This window comes from Nannospalax galili, unplaced genomic scaffold, assembly GCF_000622305.1.
Source record: "Nannospalax galili isolate Female #2095 unplaced genomic scaffold, S.galili_v1.0 scaffold2896, whole genome shotgun sequence".
Taxonomy (NCBI): Eukaryota; Metazoa; Chordata; class Mammalia; order Rodentia; family Spalacidae; genus Nannospalax; species Nannospalax galili.
In genome coordinates this window covers 102,046-120,442 of record NW_008337286.1, presented here as the reverse complement: position 1 = coordinate 120,442, position 18,397 = coordinate 102,046, and the positions used below count along the sequence as shown (strand labels likewise).

At 53.5% G+C, this 18,397-nt stretch overlaps 2 protein-coding genes across 2 annotated transcripts; one reads left to right on the top strand and one right to left on the bottom strand.

The window, feature by feature from the left end:
- Positions 1 to 6: 6 nt before the first annotated feature.
- Positions 7 to 6,992, top strand: Syde1 (synapse defective Rho GTPase homolog 1). The gene is made up of 8 exons (XM_008832435.2): positions 7 to 157; positions 1,690 to 2,031; positions 2,121 to 2,765; positions 2,944 to 3,158; positions 4,079 to 4,205; positions 4,419 to 4,579; positions 5,240 to 5,468; positions 5,684 to 6,992. Exons 1-8 carry the CDS (start codon positions 70 to 72, stop codon positions 6,076 to 6,078), a joined length of 2,202 nt encoding a protein of 733 aa, XP_008830657.1. The 5' UTR covers positions 7 to 69; the 3' UTR covers positions 6,079 to 6,992.
- Positions 6,993 to 6,997: 5 nt separating this feature from the next.
- Positions 6,998 to 16,603, bottom strand: Ilvbl (ilvB acetolactate synthase like). Its single transcript, XM_008832439.3, has 16 exons — positions 16,334 to 16,603; positions 15,845 to 15,986; positions 14,364 to 14,565; positions 14,098 to 14,225; positions 13,876 to 14,014; positions 13,675 to 13,786; positions 12,042 to 12,141; positions 11,593 to 11,690; positions 11,363 to 11,499; positions 10,065 to 10,199; positions 8,329 to 8,443; positions 8,057 to 8,226; positions 7,911 to 7,981; positions 7,762 to 7,833; positions 7,511 to 7,616; positions 6,998 to 7,421 (listed from the first exon to the last, which is right to left on the bottom strand). The coding sequence occupies exons 2-16, from the start codon at positions 15,974 to 15,976 to the stop codon at positions 7,243 to 7,245; spliced, it is 1,896 nt and encodes a 631-aa protein (XP_008830661.1). The 5' UTR covers positions 15,977 to 15,986; positions 16,334 to 16,603; the 3' UTR covers positions 6,998 to 7,242.
- Positions 16,604 to 18,397: the final 1,794 nt, after the last annotated feature.

Here is an 18,397-nt window from a genome sequence, read left to right as displayed (position 1 = left end):
GCAGGGGGGGCTGCGGGCGGGGCGGACAGCCGCAGCTGGGGCGCGCACTCGGTCTGGCCGGGCCTCAGCATGGCTCAGCCACTGCTCAGGAAGACCTTCTCCCGCCTGCGGGGCCGGGAGAAACTTCCCCGGAAAAAGTCCGACGCAAAGGAGCGCGGTAAGTGCTAGGGGCTCCTGTCCAGAGGGAGAAGGAGCACCGCCCGGCCTGGGGTGCTCAGATCCCCGTGGGGGGCGTTAGAGCCTCGGGGGAGAACCCGGGAGGAGCCCCGCCGCCGGAAGGACCCAGTCCTGGCTAGGCAGAGGCTGCGAACCGTTATGTGCGGCTGGCTCAGGTTGCCAGCCCCGCGGGTTCCTTGAGAGGCCCGAGAGGGGGCCTCACTCCTGACAAGAGAAGGAGCTGCGACCGGGAGAGCTCCGAGGGTGGAGGGGAGGACCCACAGCGAGGCAGGGACACTGTGCCCTGTCAGGCCGCTGGGCCCTGAAGCATGGGGGTATGGGGGATGCACTCCTGCACAAGACAGAGGCAGCGCAAGGATTATTGATTTCCCCGACGCCCGTTCCATCATCGCAACGGGGGCTGCAGCTACACCTACATTGGGCAGCCCTACGAACCTGTCCCCTTTATACAGATGGGGAAACTGAGGCACATAGCTGTTGAGTAATTTTCCCAGGGTCGGTGAATTGACTAAACACCCCTGTGGAACGCTGAAGCAGGCAGGGTGCTGGAGGGTGGAAATAGGAGGTGCTAAGAATTCGCAGTCTATAGTCAGCAGGATAAGACCTTAGGGAAATGGTAGTTGTATGGGATGGGGGAGCCTGGGAAGGAACCAGTCAAAGGAGGAAGGCCAGATAACCAATTCAAAGGCCTGACCCCTCCTCCCTGCCCTTTCCCAGCCATTCCCAGGGTTCTCAGGGCCAGAGAAGAGACCCAGGTGCCTACATATAAACACACACAAGAAATCGACAGTGATGTCAGAAAGAGGATGGAGCAGGGGCAGGGAGGGGGTGGGTATGGGGTATTGACTGTAGAGATCTGGCCTGGAGTGAGGGGTGAGGTCCTTCGGGGAACGGTTTCAGGGAATAGTTTGCAATATGGGAGAAGGGGCTGCAGGAAGGGGGAGCCAGCATTCAGGGTTACCTTCCCTGCTATGCCTGCTCCTACCTCAGGAGCAGCGCAGTCCAGCAGCATCTGCTGGGGCCATGAGCTGAGCTGCAACTTGTCTAAAAGCATGTCTCACACTGAGCTCCCTCAAGCCTGGAGGGTGGCCATCACATCTCATTCTGTAGGACATGGAGCCTCAGGGAAGTGACTTGCTCAAGGCCACTTAGTGAGAAGGGACAGCCACAGAACTCCACACCAGGATTTAAAAGAGGTCTGGAAGAGGGAGAGGGAAGATGAGAACAAAGTTACTTGAGGCCCTAATGACACCTGACCTGGACCCTGGAGGCTGGAAAAGCCTGGTCTGCCTTATGCTGAGGGCTGGAGCAGGGGACCTCCAAGCTGGGGACTGAGGTGACTAGCAGAGACTGCCAGCATCACCAAAAACAGCAGGTCCCAGGGGGCAGTGACTTAAGCTTCAGGATTGGACAGGGCATCCCATCTGTCACATGGTGTGAGGTTTGAAGCCCCTTAGCACACTACAGGCTGGGGGTTGAGAGCTGGGTCTTACTCTCTTTGCCCTCCACCAGGCCACCCAGCCCAGCACCCAGAGCCCAGCACCCCAGAGCCAGAGCCTCAGGCCCTTGAAGGACGGCAGGCTGGAGCAGAGGGGCCTCCCAGTCCTGAAGCTCCTCGCAGCCCTGCTCGGGGTGCCTACCTGCAAAGCCTGGAATCCAGCAGCCGCCGATGGGTACTAGGTGGGGCCAAGCCACCAGAGGAGGTATCTTTGGGGCCTGGGACACCCAGCAGTGGCGAGCCTGCTGGTGAGATCTGGTACAACCCTATTCCTGAGGAAGACCCCAGACCACCAGCACCTGAGCCCGTCAGATCACAACCAGCCTTATCTGAGCCAGAAGGCCCAACCGTCCAAGGTAGGCACAAATGTCACTCTCACCTTCTCACAGGCGACCACAAGCCTCACACCCCTGACCCTGGTCCTTGAGGTCAGCTTTCCCCACAGGTACAGCCCCTGCCAGTCCTCCTGTAAAAACCTCCCGTACCAAGTCCCCGGGCCCTGCCAGGCGCCTGTCCATGAAGATGAAGAAGCTGCCTGAGCTGCGCCGCCGCCTGAGCCTGAGAGGTACCCGCACAGGCCGGGAGCGCGAGAGGACCGCCCCAGCAGGCTCTGTCATCAGCCGCTACCACCTGGACAGCAGCGTGGGGACTCCTGGGCAGGCATCAGTGGTTGGAGGCACCAGAAGTCCAAGGGCTGGGTACCTCAGTGATGGGGACTCCCCCGAGCGTCCCGGAGGACTCCCATCACCCACTGCCTTCCGGCCTTATGAGGTGGGCCCATCAGCCCGGGCGCCTCCAGCATCACTCTGGGGGCGCCTCAGTCTGCACCTGTATGGGCTTGGGGGTCTGCGGCCAGCTACGGGGGCCACTCCAAGAGATCTCTGCTGTCTGCTGCAAGTGGATGGGGTAGCCCGGGCCCGCACAGGGCCACTGCGAGCGGGACCAGACTTTCTGAGGCTGGACCACACCTTCCATCTGGAGTTAGAGGCTGCTCAGCTACTTCAGGCCCTGGTACTTGCATGGGACCCTGGTATGAGGCGGCATCGGCCCTGTGCCCAGGGCACTGTGCTACTGCCTACGGTCTTCCGAGGTAGGACATGGAATTTTTCAGAAAGGAGGAACAGGGTACAAGTCCCAGCTTCGGGCTTCCTCTTCTACCCTAGTGCCCAGGGGGCTGGGCTTCACGAGTGAGGGGTGGCCTTGATGAGGGGGTGCAGAACACAAGAATCATTGGTACAGACCTAGCTCAGGCCCCCTTGCATTCTCAGGGTGCCAGGCCCAGCAACTGGCTGTCCGTCTGGAACCCCAGGGGCTACTCTACGCCAAGCTAACACTGTCAGAGCGGCAGGAGGCCCCTGACACTGCAGAGCCCCGGGTCTTCGGGCTGCCCCTGCAGCTGCTGGTGGAGCGGGAGCAGTCCCCAGGACAGGTGCCTCTCATCATCCAAAAGTGTGTCCGGCAGATCGAGTGCCGAGGGCTGCGGGTGAGCCCTTGCCCTACCCTGCTACCTTAGACCCACTGCCCATTACCCCTCCACTAACCTGAGCTGCTCCTGGATCCAATACTCACCTAGGGGAACAAGAGGCCCTCCCCCACATACCATAGCACCCAAGCCAGAAGCCATGGGCCCTGGATCCATTTATAACAGGATCTCAGCCCTTCTGGAACTATCTCCTGAAGAAAGGAGAGGACTGGCAATTCACAAATGTCAGACTGCAGCTGGTTAGGGAGTTGAGGGAGGTAGCCCAGCATGATGGCACCCAGTATAATCACTAGAGAAACTAAGGCAGGGTAGAGAATGCAAGGCCAGCTGAGCTGCCTGGTAAGACCTTGTCTCAAAAAAGCTGAGGGGGGGTGGCAGGGGCTGAGAGAATGTAAAGCAGTCTGACTTAGTTGGGGTGGTCAGAGAAGGCTTCCTGGAGGAAGATATTACATGTGAACTGAGAAGTCAGAAGGGACCCTAGGCAAGTGGTACAAGCAGAAGTTTTAAGAAGGCCATTATCTTCTGGTATTTTGTTGTTTGGTGGTGATGGGGATTAGATTTAGGGCTTCTTACATGCTAGACAAACATGTTACCACTGAACTAAGCCCCCAGCCCTCTTTTTACTTTCAAAGACCCGAGTTTTGCCAAGTTGCCCAGGCTGGCCTTGAACTCACTCTGAAGCCTGTAGCCCGGGTGATCCTCCTGCCTTGGCTGCTCAAATGCTATACCACTGGGCCTGGCTTAGGGTCATATCTCTGACAGTCGTCACAGCAGCAGAAAGGCAGTCAATGAGGATGCATGCAATTGGGCCCCACCCTTCCATGGTACAGCACTCACTGCCACCCCAGCCCCAACCTCCAGTCCCACCAAAGTAGGCCTTGCTATATGACCCCAGGAAGCTATCCTGTCTCCACACCCAGGTGGTGGGGCTGTACCGTCTGTGTGGCTCAGCAGCAGTGAAGAAAGAACTGCGGGATGCCTTTGAGCAGGACAGTGCGGCCGTGTGCCTCTCTGAAGACATATACCCTGATGTCAACGTCATCACGGGTATGAACAGCATGGCCCCTTCTCCCTTGTCTGCTCAGTCCTTTCAGCCCTCACCTCCAGGCTGGCCTGGTGGCCCCAATGGAACCTCTTCCTCCAGTCTGATTTTGTCACTTTACACCTGTCCTTTTCCCATTACCACCACCACTAGCCCCAATGACCACTCTGGCTTCACAAACCCCAATGCCCTGACCAGAGGGCACCCTGTATCCACAGGCATCCTCAAAGATTATCTTCGGGAACTGCCCACTCCGCTCATCACCCAGCCCCTCTACCAAGTGGTGCTGGAGGCTATGGCCCAAGGGCACCCAAGCAGAGCTTCCCTGGGTCCTGAGGGTACCAGAGGGCTCCTCAGCTGCCTGCCAGATGTGGAAAGGGTGAGTTGGCCTAGTGTGAATACTGGGACATGAAGCAGATGATACCAGGGGTGATTCACCCATGCCTGAGCCTGTAGTTAACATACAGGATCATCACATCCCAATAAAGTACATGCTGTATGTCAGGTTCTGGGTTAGGAATGAAGGCTCAATTGAGTGATTTGCACAGTCACACTGCCAGGATGTGTCCAGAACACATACTCTAGCTAAGCAGTGTCACATGCCTGTCCAGCACTCGGAACTCCAAGGCACAGGGGGATTTCCATTTGAAGGTCAGCCTGGGCTATATAGCAAACAGCAGATAGATCTGCCAACCTACCACAGGAGAAATCCCTGACTGTGGGATATTGGACAAATCCTTTCCCTCTGTGCTTCAATATGTTCATCTATAAAAGTGAGATTTCATACTAACACTGCCTAACACAGAATGGGTTGGTATCCAAGGGCTTCCATTCCAAAGCTAAGCTTCCCTTGGCCTTAATCACCCCTTCAACAAAATGAGATCCTAATACTAACACCTACCTAGTGGTTAACAGCCTTAGCTCAGCTATGAGAACTTGAACCTGTTTCCCTAGTCTAAGCCACCCGTAAATGTCGTGCAAGTGCTACACGGATTCGGTTTTGCCTACCTCATGCCCACTCTTGCAACGCTTTCCGCAGGCCACACTGACACTTCTCTTGGACCACCTGCGCCTCGTCTCCTCCTTCCATGGTCATAACCGCATGACCCCACAGAACTTGGCCGTGTGCTTCGGACCCGTATTGCTGCCCGCAAGACAGGCACCTACACGGTCCCGCAGCACCCGTAGCTCTGGCCCAGGCGTCACCAGCGCAGTGGACTTCAAGCGCCACATCGAAGTCCTTCACTATCTGCTGCAGTCTTGGCCAGGTGAGTCCAGCCCACAGCCTGCACAGCCTGACAGCGTGCCTTCCCTACTGGCCAATCACAGACTGGGATTTAAGGAAGGCCACGCCCACCCAGGGTAACTGTAAATTTGCCTCTCCAAAGGCAGATGGGGATCTGGATGTCACCCTTCCCTCCACCCTCTGTACAGGACTTCACATAGCCACACATACACACCCCTTCTACCCAATCCTTTGCAGATACCCGCCATCCCCCAGAGGCTCCAGACATTCCACTATATTTGCGGCCCAAACGACAGCCGCTGCACTTGCCGCCAGCAGCCCCAGTAGTGACTAGACCCCGTGGCCACGGAGGTCCAGAAAGCCCCCCAAGCAACCGCTATGCTGGTGACTGGAGTGTGTGTGGGGGAGATTTACTGCCACGTGGGCGGGACTTCCTGTCTGGGCCTGACTATGACCAGGTGACTGGCAGTGACAGTGAAGATGAAGATGAGACCAGAGAGCCGAGTGGCACTGCTGACTTTGAAGATGAGTTTGATGCACCCTTCAACCCACACCTGAATCTCAAAGACTTTGACGCCCTCATCCTAGACCTGGAGAGAGAACTCTCCAAGCAAATCAATGTGTGCCTCTGAGCCCCCGACCCTGGCCCACAGGACCCTAGTTACTAAGGAATTGCTTCCTGGTCGCTAGGGACCAGGTTTTGGTTACCAGGGACAGGGTTCCTGATTACTAAGACAATGTCCCATGACCTAAGAGGGCTCAGGCCAAGCACCTGGTTGCTTGAGCTAAGAATCATTTCCAGTTTCTAGTACCCAATATTTGGGTATTAGTTGCAAGGGCCAGGCACTGGGGAGTTCAAAAGAGTAGCCATCAGGACCACCTCTCCTGCACACTGGGGCTCCTCTGTTCTGCTTGCCTCCCTTTTGCAAGGGAAATACCAATTACTGTGAGCATTACCTTGGGTTGTTGAGACGTCCTTAGTTAGTCCTCTTGCTGCTGTCAACCAAACCAGTATTAGCTTTGAGCACTACACTGTTTCTCCCTCCCTTGGAGGATCTAAAGACAATCATGAGGTTCTGTTGGAGGGAAAGAGCCCAAAAGTTGAGCTCTATTTGGGGATTACAGAAAAACAGCAAGCTTCCTCCACTCTTCCAGGGAAGACTCCATGATGAGCCTTCAACCAGCAAATGGAGACAGAATCTAACCCCTCCTTTCCCCAGCCAGTCCCTCCCCATCCCTGAAAAAACTGAGCACTTAAACACCTCTCTTTTGGAGGGACCCAGCCTGAGGTGCAAGGCTAGGGGCACTTTGGTACGGATATTTATTGCCTCCATGCATGTGTGTGTCTGTGTGTGAGGACTTGTGTGCACTGACCTGTCTGGAGTGGGCATGTGGGACTCTTTCAGGGACCACAGAGTGGGGTAGGACTTGCCATGTCCAGGCACCCCGGAATCCCCAGTGATCAGGTGGAAGAGCTGGGTCCCCTTCCTGTCTCCCACTTCTTCCCACCGCTTCTAGCTTTGTGGATAATAAACCAGTATACACATGTTCTGAGAGTCCGAGGGTCTTTGGGCCCACATAAGCCAGATGTGGTTTATTCAGTCTTACAAGAGGGGAGGAAAGGGACACCATTGAGCCTGGCCTACTCCCTAGGAATGGCCAAGTGCCTCCCTGAACTTTGGTTCCTCCTCCTCCCACTCAGGAAGAGTTGTAGAATTATTGGACCCCCTGAGACAAACCCAGAGTAGGAAAGGGTGAGGACTTCAGGTCAGCCAGACACACTGACCCACAAGACCCTATACAGAAATGGAGCCATCTCGGAAATCTGTCCTCCCAATCAGGATGTTGACCACAACTGGGTGGCCTTCTCGGCACAGCTGCTGGCCATCTCGCAACACCTGGACCACCTGATCCTCATTATCCCGTGAGAGCATCAAGCCCCTGGCCCCCAGGCCCATGGCTGCCTTGTGATAGTCTAAAAGAAAACACCAAGTCACACAGTAGCAGAGGGCCAGCCCAGGAGAGGAAAAAGCCCAGCTGGTCCTGAAATACCCTGATCCTCACCAGTATAAGCCAGACCACAGGCCACGTTGCTGCCCAACCTGGGCACCTGCTCCCGAGAAATCTGGGTCCAGCCTGCATCATTCCCTACCAAAGCCATCAGTGGTATCTGTAGAAAAGAGACATGGCCAAGCCACAGCCTTCAGGACAAGGCCTATGGCCCACTAGGAAGGCTCTCCCACTTCAGCCCACCCTGATGACACTGCCCAGAACCCTGGGCACTAAACTTTCCTCACTCATGGCAACCTAGTCACCTTGTGTCTGATGAACGTGTCAAACTCCATGAGGCTATAGCCAAAGGCTCCATCCCCAAACAGGCACCAGACCTGGTAGGGGGAATCCAGGGCAATTAGGGTGGTTCACAGCCCAGAAAGCAGCAAATCTCCCACATCCAGTGCCTCACCTCAGCATCCGGCTGGCACAGCTTGGCCCCAAGTGCAAACCCTGCACCAACTCCCAGAGTCCCAAAGGCCCCTAGAAAGACGAAGAGCAAATAGTTGTGAAGGGTCTAGGCAGTGCAAACTGCCCCAGGTGTGGACCTTTCCTTACCAGGATCAAGCCAGCGAAGGGGACCTCGGGGCTGTACCAGGTAGGCAGCAGTGGCTACGAAGTCCCCACCATCAACCACAAGAAGTGCATTGTCAGGCAGAGTTTCCTCTACCTGCTGCAACACCCACACTGGGTTCAGGTGTTGAGACACAGGCATCGAAGCCCTGTCCCTACAATAGGGCAGCAGAGGTTATCGGGGCTGACTGGGAACAGACCCCCATCTCCACTCTCTCCACCCTCTCCCCCACCATGTCCACTCCACCTAAACCAACCGAAAGGTCTGTTCCTTCTGCCAGTCAGCTTCCCTCAGCTCCTCAGCCCAGTCTGAGGCCCACGTGTGGCCCTGAAGGCTTTCTACCAGCTTCACCATGAAGGAGCCCACATCTCCTGAGGAAGAAAGCAGAGCCGTTGGTCCAGCTGCAGAGCAGGGCTTCCTCCTGCCCAACCAGTACTAGAGGCATAAACACAGCAAGAAGCCAAGAGCAGCATCCAAGCAGAAGGCATGGAAGCCAGCCCAAGGCTTTCTAGGGCAAAGTAGGTAAAACACCTCACAGAGCCTGTGAGAACCATTGAAGGAGGCCTGGTGAGATGAAGGGCAAGGTCTGGGAAATGAGATTTAGGGAGGTCACAAACCCAAGCCAGCCTTACCACCTCCTTACACCAAGTTTTGTCAGTTCTACCTCCAAAGCATCTCACCCACTGAAGCACATAGGAACTCACAGAGCACTGCATGAATGAGTGGCTGGTGGTGCACTTCTCACCACCCCTCTTAAGACATGAGCAGGCCCACATTTAGAGCTGTCACTTCTCACACCAGGTCATATCATTTCTGTTCTGGCCCTCTTTTTTTTTAGCACTAAGGAAAGAACCCAGGGTCTGGAACATCCAGGATAAACACTTCAGTGTCTAAAAAACTAGGTATTTATTTATTGTGTGCATGTGTATGTGTGTGGGCACACAAGCAATGTATGAAGTTTCAGTTCTCTCCTTCTACCATGTGGGTTCTGGAAATCAAACTCAGGTCATCTGGCTTGGCAGCAAGCACCTTTATCTTTTAAGCCATCCCTCCAGTCCTTTTTTGGTATTTTGTTGTTGCTGCCGTTTATTGGTTTTTGTTTTGGTTTGGTTTTGAGACAAGGTCTCACTACGAAGCTCTTGCTGGCCTGGAATTTGCTATGTACACCAGGCTGGCCTTGAACTCAGAGATAAGCCTGCCTCTGCCTCTTGAGTATTGTGATTAAAGTCACGCACTACCACACTAGCCCTTTTTTTGATGTTTCTGAAACAGGATCTCACACTGTAGCTAGCCTGGGCTGGCCTTAAATTCACTGTGCAACCCAGGATGGCTTCTAACTCAGAGGTCCTCCTGCTTCAATGCTGGGATTACAAGTATGCACCACCATGTACCTAACACTCCATCTCATTTTATTTTATTTTGAGACAGGGTTTTGCTGATTAAGTTACCCAGATGGCTTCAAACAGGCAGTCTTCCCACCTCTGCTCTCCTCTAACCCCCAAGTAGCTAGAATCACAGGCATGCAACATCTTCCTAGTTTACCCTAATTCTTTAATTGCCCTTCCCCACCTCAGCCTACCACCCACTGCTGGGGTGGACCTTCCCAAACATACACACAGTGGTACCGCTTCTCTGGTTAAATCAAAGGGATCCTGTTGCCTGCGCTACACGAAAGCAAATGTCTTAGAACCGTGGGCAGAACATGGCATGGAAAGGGAGAAAAAAAATAGAAATTAAACCCGGAACAGAGGTTCAGGGGCCATGGTTTGAGTGAGGCTGCACCCAGGAGTTGATCATCTGCACAATTCCAAGCCTCCTTCTGTACCCACCTACCCCGTTCCTATAGAAGCACCCATCAGTCTGCAAGTCAAATGTGTCTCAGATTGCCCAAGTGTCCCCTGGGGCAGGGTTTAGCCTCACCTGACACCCGCTTCAAGCTAGCTGCAGCAGAGGCAGGAGGAAAAGGACCCTGCATGTGATAGGGATGCTCACCCTGCACGGCCTCCTGGGGCTTCCAGAAGATGTCTGAGTTGAGCAACATATCGTCTCGGTTCCGATTGACAATGATGATTTTGCTCTTGCGGTTAAGAACACGACCATAAGAGAGGCGAAAGTCACATACAGCTCCTAGGTGACAGGCAGGTTGTCAAATGTGCACTCATTTCTGATCCACTGTGTCACACGTGGAAGTCAGAGGAAAACTTGCAGGAGTCAGTTCTTTCTTCCAATCATGTGAGTTCCAGTGATGGAAATCAGGTCATCAGGCTTGGCAGTAAAAGCCTTTACCCACTGAGCCATCTTACTAGCCTGACTTTCCAGCTCTGGACTCTGGACAAGCCTCTTTAATGGCTTTGACCAAGAGACCACGGCAGAGGCAATGTTGTGCCATTCCTAAGACCAGAGTTCAAGTGGCCTTTAGGACTGGGGTATATGTAGCTCAGTGGCAGAACACATGCCTGGCACATGCAAGGCCCTCTGTTCCAGCCCCAGCACAACAAAAAAGAAAAAGCAATAAGCATGTTTCCCTCTGCTACCATGTGACCTAACCAGGCTGGTCTACTGGGAGGTAAGGAGCTTGAGAACAGGCAGACTCAAGTTACCCGAGCAGAGACATATCTAGATCAGCCACAAAGCCTGACACACCCAAATAAATAGGGAGCCCCACGTGGACTAGCTTGGCTAGCTGCTGATCCACCCAGGCTCACAAATAAGCCCAACCAAACCCAGAGCTCCTGTCCTGCCGAACCTGCTGATGAGTCTTGAGCAATTGCGAACATGTTGTAAGCCACTGTATGTGAGCTATCATTACAGTCCTACAGACTAACAATGCTGCAGTTAGTGACAAATCACACGCATATGACCATGGTTCCACAAATGGCATGGTCTACCCGTTGTCACAGCCACCCAATGGCTTATGTACATACACTCAAAATCCACATTAGAAAGTCACTTAGCGCTGGTTCTCAGAATGCACTGTCGTTAAGCAATACACATCTGTGTAGAGCAAAACGGACACACCTGTTATACGTCTGGTAGATTACAGAGCACTGTGTGTGAAAATGTATGTAAGGCACGAGCACCATGAGGAGTGCACTCTCTGGGGGAAGCTAGGTCACAGCACTCTGCTACAGTCTGGGGTGCATTCACTGACTTGCAGACTCGGGCTTATTCAAAGGCCTGAAGGGAAGGAGTTGGAGGAAGGGGATGGGGTCAATGATCGTGTAGGGTGCTAGTGATGATAGTAGGGTGGGCACTGGAGGAAGGGAGGGAGAGGAAAATGCTGAGCCCACCTGCCAGGACAACAACATCTGCTTTCTTCAGGGCATCACTGCGGTTCTGCCGGATGTGGAGGGGATGGTTCCGGCCCAGTAGCCCCCGAGACATGCCCCCCAGGAAGCAGGGAACACCTAGGGTCTCTATGGCAGCTCTGGAGGTCCAGGCAAAGCAGAGTCAGTGTGGCCAGGGACCAGAACACCAGGAACCAGGACCACCTCACTAAAGTAGGGCGGGAGCTCCTCACCTAAGCTTGTCAGCAGGTATCGGGGGCAGCAGGGCCTGGCTCCCCAGCACCAGCAGGGGCCTCTTGGCCCGGCTCAGGATTTCCACACAGCACTGGATCTGGGGTGACAGGCAGGGATCAAAAGGCCATCTTGCAGGTCAGTAAGGTGGCTCAGTGGGTAACAGTACTTAACTGGCAAACCTAGTGATCCGAGTTCAGTCCCAGGAACCCACATAAAGACCAAAGGAGAGAACCAACTCCACAAAGTTGTCCTCTGATTTACACATGTGAACAGTGGTGTACACACACACACACACACACTAATAATAATTACTTTTTAAAGCAAGGTCCATTGTGGGGTCCCCAGTGGCCCCCAAGACTGAAGTCTCAGTGCTGGCCCAGGGAGAAGGTCTACAGGGCCCTGTCAGGTGGGGGAAAGGGGTCCTATACCAGGGAAAGGAGTGATTCACCTGCTGGGGAGACGCCTGAGGAATGTTCAGGGGCAGAGGCCCCTCAGGCTGAGGTTCCCAAGCCCCAACAAAGAGGTTGGTCAGGCAGTTCTTTAAGTACCTGTGAGGAGACCGAGAAGGAACCAAATCACCAAGGTTAATGACAAGATTTGGGGTACTGGGGAAAGCAAGGGGCCAGGAAAGAACCAGGAAGGATGAGCCATGACACAGGGACACTAAATAGCCAAGTCCCCAGCTGCTTGTTTGCCCTCAGAAACTTCAGGTGGTCAAAACCCCAATTTGATGAAGTTCCTCACAAACAAAAAACACAAGCACAGATGCCAGCATGAGAATTAAGGCTGCAGGTCAGACCCAACTCTGCCGCTTTCCGGCTGTGTGACTTGGGCAAGTGATTTCACCTTTCTGAGCTTCCTCCTCTGTAAAATGTAAAGGCTTTAACCATCCTCCCACTTAGGTTATAAGGCATTTTGCAGACTTGGGATGCAGCTTAGTGGCAAAGCCCTTTCTAGTGTGTGTGAGGCCCCAGCAACCCTGGGAGGGAGGGAAACAGTCTGTAAGGCGCTCAGTCTGTGGGAGTTAATGACACCGGCTCACTTCTTACAGTGCCTCTCTGTGTCTTTACTCACTGGGCCCCAGGCCTCAAGTTTTCTTAAGGCCCTGTAACACAAAAAGAAATTCTGCCAAGGCCTTGCCCTCAAGGAATAGTCAATCCCACTGAAGACAGTCGCATGGGTGTCAGCAGGAAGCAGTCAAAACTCAGAGCCAACACTTGTTTTGTCAGAGTCAAGGCTACAGAGTCAAGAGGAGGGCATGGGAAACCATGGGGAACCCACAGATCAAAGGGAAGACAACTTAGTACTAGACAGGCTGAGGCAGGACTGACGCCAATTTGAAGCCAGCCTGGGCTACAAAGCTTATTCCTGTCTCATAAAACCAAAATGAAAATTAAAATACATAAAGAGGAAGGGAAAAGGCAATCATGCAAGTAGCTCTGAGGAAAACAGGAGGCCAGGAGCATTACAAACAAGGCTAGAGAAAGGGGTAGCACCTGTAACCCCAACATTCAGAAGGTTGAGGGAGGAGGCTCTTCAAGTTCTAGGTCAAAATGGGTTACATAGCAAGGCCACAAAACAAAACTGTTCCTGCTTGAGCTGGCCCTCACAGCAAGTCTCACACACCAGAGCACAGGAACCTGAATATCTTGTCGATGAATGTCACCCTATGCATCTCCTGATATCTAGCAGAGAGCTGAGAGCTGGCTCACTAAGTATCTAGAAGGGGAGGGGCAAGGACAGGCAAAGGGGAAGTGGAAGGGAAGGAAACAGGAATGAGGAAGAGGCAATGTCAGAGGTAAAGAAGAGGGAGGGAGTATAGGAAAACTTCAAGCTCAGTGCCTGCCCCTCTCCTCTTTCTGATCATAGAGACCACACCTTGCTTTTGAAAACCTGCCAAGTCCCCTCCTGCCTCAGGATCATTACAGGTGTTGTCTCTGCCTGGAATGCTCTCCTACAGCTGGCTCCTCCCAGTTCATGTGTATTCAGTGAAAGTCAAAGAAGGATGGGTGCACATGGGGAGGAGATGCAGAAAAGGGCAGGGGATGGACAAGGTGTACCATGGGGATGGCAGTACTCACCAGACAACCACTTGACCCATGAAGCCCTTGGGCAATTTGGTTGGCACCATCTCCTTCTCAACCATGAAGTAGGGGTACAGTACATCAAGGGGCAGCTCAACAAACACTGGACCTGCAAGGATAGGGAGTCTGAACTGTGGCAACTGCCACAGACCCTACACTCCAGGGCCTGACTACTGTCCAACACCCTCACCCACCTACCTGGGGTGCCTGACTGGGCGACAGCTATTGCGGCCCTCAGCGTGGGCACAATGTCCCGTACCCTCCGAACAGAAGCACAGAACTTGCAGAGTGGCCGAAACAGGGACATCTGATCAATGGCCTGGAGTGCACCCCGTTTCTGGCAGAGAAGGGGTGAGACGGTTACCAGGTGAGCTTGCGGAGCCTCCCTGGGTATCCTGCCCACACATAAGAACTACACACCTGCAGCAGGGTGCTGGCAGCCCCACCCAGAAGCAGGACTGGGGACTGGGCCACCTGCGCATTCTTCACTGCAGTCACGGTGTTGGTGAGGCCAGGACCAGCAGTCACAGCTGCCACGCCCACTGTCCCTGAAACACAGAACCAGTGACAGATATGCCACCCTCTCAGCCATTGGTCTTATCCCCAATTCCCCTCCCCACCTCTCATTTACAAGCTGCACATGTCACTGTCCTGCTAGTCCTCAGACCTCTTGGAGCCACCCTTACCAGTCAGGCGGGCCACGGCATCAGCGGCAAAGACAGCAGTGACCTCATGGCGTGTGTCCACCACACGGATGCCTAGCTTCTCACAGGCCACTAGCAGTGGAGATATGTGCCCACCAACTAGTGTGAAGATGAAGCGCACACCATGGGCCCTCAGCACGGCAGCCACGTTCTCCCCACCGTGCCGGGTACTTGTCTTGTCCACCTGGGCCAGGGGAGGTGAGGAGCGAGACGGTCAGAGGCCAGCCCAAGAGCAACTATGAGAGCAGGCAGGGTCAGAGGACAGAGCTTAAGTTGCTGGTTCCAGACACTACACTATACCCAACACTCAGTGAATCTCCCACAGCTAAGGACATCAAGATTTGCCCAAGTGAAAGGGCCCAACAGAATCCACCCATGTTCTTTTTTAAGCTGTACTTGGGATTGAACCCAAGGCCTAGACCATGCAAGGCATGTACTCTGCAACTATATCCCCAGCCCTCTTTCTACTTTTTATTGAGGACAAGGTCTCACTAGGCTTCCCAGGCTGGGATTATGGGCCTGCAGGAGCAGGCTGGGCTAGAATCCATGTTTTGAAGCATCTCAGTAATAGACTACACTGCCTGTCCTGGGAATGGTGGGAGAAAGAAAGTATATATGTCTATAGAACACAGGGGAGCCTAGCAAGAGGCACAAGGCCCCTGGGCTTGGACTCGTGCCTGCTTTCTGGTACCCCTGCCAGGCCTGGCACCTGGACTGCTAACTCCAGCCTTCTGCCTCCCTCCCACTCTAAGCAGGCTCACATCCAGCTGACAAGCTTCCAGGAGCCACAGACGCATCTACTGTCACCAAATGCCCTGAGTATCCAAGGGCATCTGAGCCGCCTTGCAACCTCCAATCCACACACACCTCAAGGTCAGCGGCACTGAGGCCAGCTAGAAGAGGAAGGACAAGGGGGGTAGTAGGGGGAAGAATTTCTGACAGGAACAATGGTTTGGAGTGTGACTTGCAGCTCTTGTACGGGTCAGCTCTTCCCATACATGTCATCCAGGACAAATACCAAACTTCGCTGAGACTCAAGTTTCCTCTTGTTGATGTGAGGACAAAAATAACAGCACCTGATTCCAGGGAGGTGGTAGTATGTAAGAAAAGCCCTCTGAAGAGGTAGGCTCAGGAGAGCTTACTGTCATATTTCAGAGCCATCTCCTCTCCTGCCTCCTGTCCACTGATCTGTTAAAAAGACTAAGGGTCCTGGGTATGGAGGTAGGCAGAGTGTGTGCTGTCCAGAGCCATAGCTTCCCCATTATCTCTAAGGCCAGGGCCCATACAGTTTGGCAGAAGGGACAAATAAGGCCAGGGCCCATACAGTTTGGCAGAAGGGACAAAGCCCTGCAAAGAATCTTCCAACCAGTCACTCTGTAGGAATTCGCTTGCCCCACTAGTACAGTGAGTGAGCTGGGGTAGCATCTTCAGTCCCCCGCCCTCCCCACCTGTGCCCTAAGCACCTTGTGCATTAGCTGGTAGAAGAGCCCCAGTTTCTGAGCAGCGCCTAGCAGGATGGCCACCAGCGTCCCGCACGCCAGGAGCAGGAACGAGGGGAAGAAGCCCTCGGCAGACATGGCCGCGAGGGTCTCCATGACGCGGTACCTGAGGAAGAGCGCACAGAGCCAGAACCCAAGCAGAGGGATCCACCCGGAAGCAGGCACTCCCCGAGGGTCTCCATGACGCGGTACCTGAGGAAGAGCGCACAGAGCCAGAACCCAAGCAGAGGGATCCACCCGGAAGCAGGCACCCCCCCCCACCCAACCCCCAACCAGTCCGTTCATTAGCCACGCCCCGACCCTACCAGGCCACGCCCACAAGCCATAGCTCAGGCCAGAGGCCACCCCCCCTCGCGAGGAAAGCCCCGCCCCTTGACGTCACAATCAGGCTAACCCGGCCACTGAAGATCAAGGCATCTTAACGACAAAAAAACAGTTGTTTTCCATACTTACCTGTCTATCAGTGAATCAACCAGTGGGAAGCCCACCCTCCTCAGGCTCAGTCTGGCGGTGAGTCCGTCCCACTGACGTCACCAAGGCCCGAGGCCACACCCACGGGTAGCATGCGCGGCCCGGCCACGCCTCCCGCCTGTCTTGACCCCAGGCCTCGGGCGAGGTCACAGCGCCAGGATGCTCCTCTGACCCACTGGTCCCTGAGACCTTTACCTTCTCCAACGGAACGCAACCACTCTGTGTCACGTGACCCGCGTGCTAGATGGCACGGGTTCTTCCGCTTGGCCGGGTGACGCCCTGATGCGCGTGCGCAAAGTTGGAGTCAGGCTTCCTGTCATCCGTAAGAACCATGTCTCTATTGGCCAATTAGCGTTCAGGCCCCGCCTCTCCTCGCCTTTCATTGGCTGGCACTGCAGTTCGCCTTCCACACCCGCTAGGCCCACCCGGCTGCAGGTTTAACGGGTTGGACTTTGGCCCGCTTTCCCCTAGATTGCTTCATCCCGGATCTCACCCCAAGGGAGCCCACCCTTGCTCAATCACTAGGCTCTGCCCCCTCGCCAGGCCCCGCCCCCTTCTCGACCACTGTGTTTCTTTGGTGTTTAGAGTTGTAAAAGCATCCTGGTGTTTGGTGCCTGCCTCATTCCACCCCGTTCCAGAACTACAGATTCTGGGGGAAGCGAACTCCACATCAGTGAAGGCCTTGCACCAAATTCTCTTCTCCTATCCAACACATTTTATGTCGGCTTTTTCACCCTGGCATCCTTTCTTTGTCAACTTTATTTTTATTTAACTTTTTAAAAAATTTGTTCTTTGAGCCGGGCGTGCACACCTTTAATCCCAGAACTGGGAGGCAGAGGCAGGCGATCTCTGCGGGTTGGAGGCCAGCCTGGTCTACATAGCAAATTCCAAGCCAGCCACGGCCAAATAGAGACCCTGTCTCAAGAGAGAGAGAGAAAGAATGAATTTCCTACCTGATAGTGCCACCCCCCACCCTCTCTAAAATACCCCCAAACACCTTTTACCGTCCCTCCTCCCTACAAGCCCCCTTCCTCCATTCATGTCTTTTTGTTTTGTGATTGAGTTTACTCAGGGCCATCTGCGTGACCATGGGCTTTGGAGTTGGTGGGCTTATCAGTGGATTCTTAACTGGAGACAATGTCTGTGTTTCTCCCCAGAAACCATCAATAACCAATAGTTCATTGGAGTCGGGTAGGGACCTGTGAACCCTACCCTGATCAATGACTGATTGTTGACAGGCTGATCTTGTGCAGGCACAATGCAGGCGGCCACAGTTGCCATGAGATCATGATTACAATGTCCATGACTACCCACAAGGCAGCATTTTTAACCTCTCCTCCCTGTCTTCTGGCTCTTACATTCTTTTCACCCACTCTTCTGCAGTGTTCCCTGAACCTTGTAGGTGGTTGTGATGTTATGGGAAAAAAAGTCTTTGAACAGCTGAAAGACCAAGAATTAAATAGGAGAAAGTCAAAGCTCATTTATTCTTGTCTCGTGCATGAAGTCCTGGAATCAGCCGCTAAAGCTTTTAGATTTTCTGGGCCTCAAACCAAAGAATAGATGGATATTAAATAGGCACTTTAAAGCCGTTGTTTTATGGCTGGCACCTGGACCCTATGTCTCTTTTTACAATGGGCCATGTTATCTCAGGAAAGTACCTTCCTGAGTTCACCCGTTCATCATAGCTTACAAAGTAGATACCTTAGACAGGACAGGACATCTACCACCTTTTGATCTATAGATAATTGGACTAGGAATCACTCAAAAACGGGTATCTGTTTTATAAAAACAGATCACTGGCAGAAGTTTAGATAGTTGTTGCATTTAATCTACACTTTTCTTGAACTAATTGCACCAGGTGTCTCATTAAACCATTTGATGAACTTTCCATTTTCTTAGTTTTAATTCTTTATCAATAGACATAGTAAGTAGAAAGCAACTTCAAGATATTACAGAGTAATAAAACAGTTCAGGGAAGTAAAAACATCACAGAGCAATAAAAGGCATGCCGGGGTTATAGTTCAAGGTATCTACCTAGTAAGTGAA

Bases quoted from the DNA above. Each gene is read 5' to 3' on its own strand.
- Syde1 (XM_008832435.2), top strand. From the start codon at position 70: ATGGCTCAGCCACTGCTCAGGAAGACCTTCTCCCGCCTGCGGGGCCGG. The intron at 2,032-2,120 runs GTAGGCACAAAT...CTTTCCCCACAG, and splicing joins AGAAGGCCCAACCGTCCAAG to GTACAGCCCCTGCCAGTCCT. The intron at 3,159-4,078 runs GTGAGCCCTTGC...CTCCACACCCAG, and splicing joins TCGAGTGCCGAGGGCTGCGG to GTGGTGGGGCTGTACCGTCT.
- Ilvbl (XM_008832439.3), bottom strand. From the start codon at position 15,976: ATGGAGACCCTCGCGGCCATGTCTGCCGAGGGCTTCTTCCCCTCGTTC. The intron at 14,015-14,097 runs GTGTGTAGTTCT...CTTCTCTGCCAG, and splicing joins CTGCCAGCACCCTGCTGCAG to AAACGGGGTGCACTCCAGGC. The intron at 8,227-8,328 runs GTTGGTTTAGGT...GCCCTATTGTAG, and splicing joins CAGAAGGAACAGACCTTTCG to GGACAGGGCTTCGATGCCTG.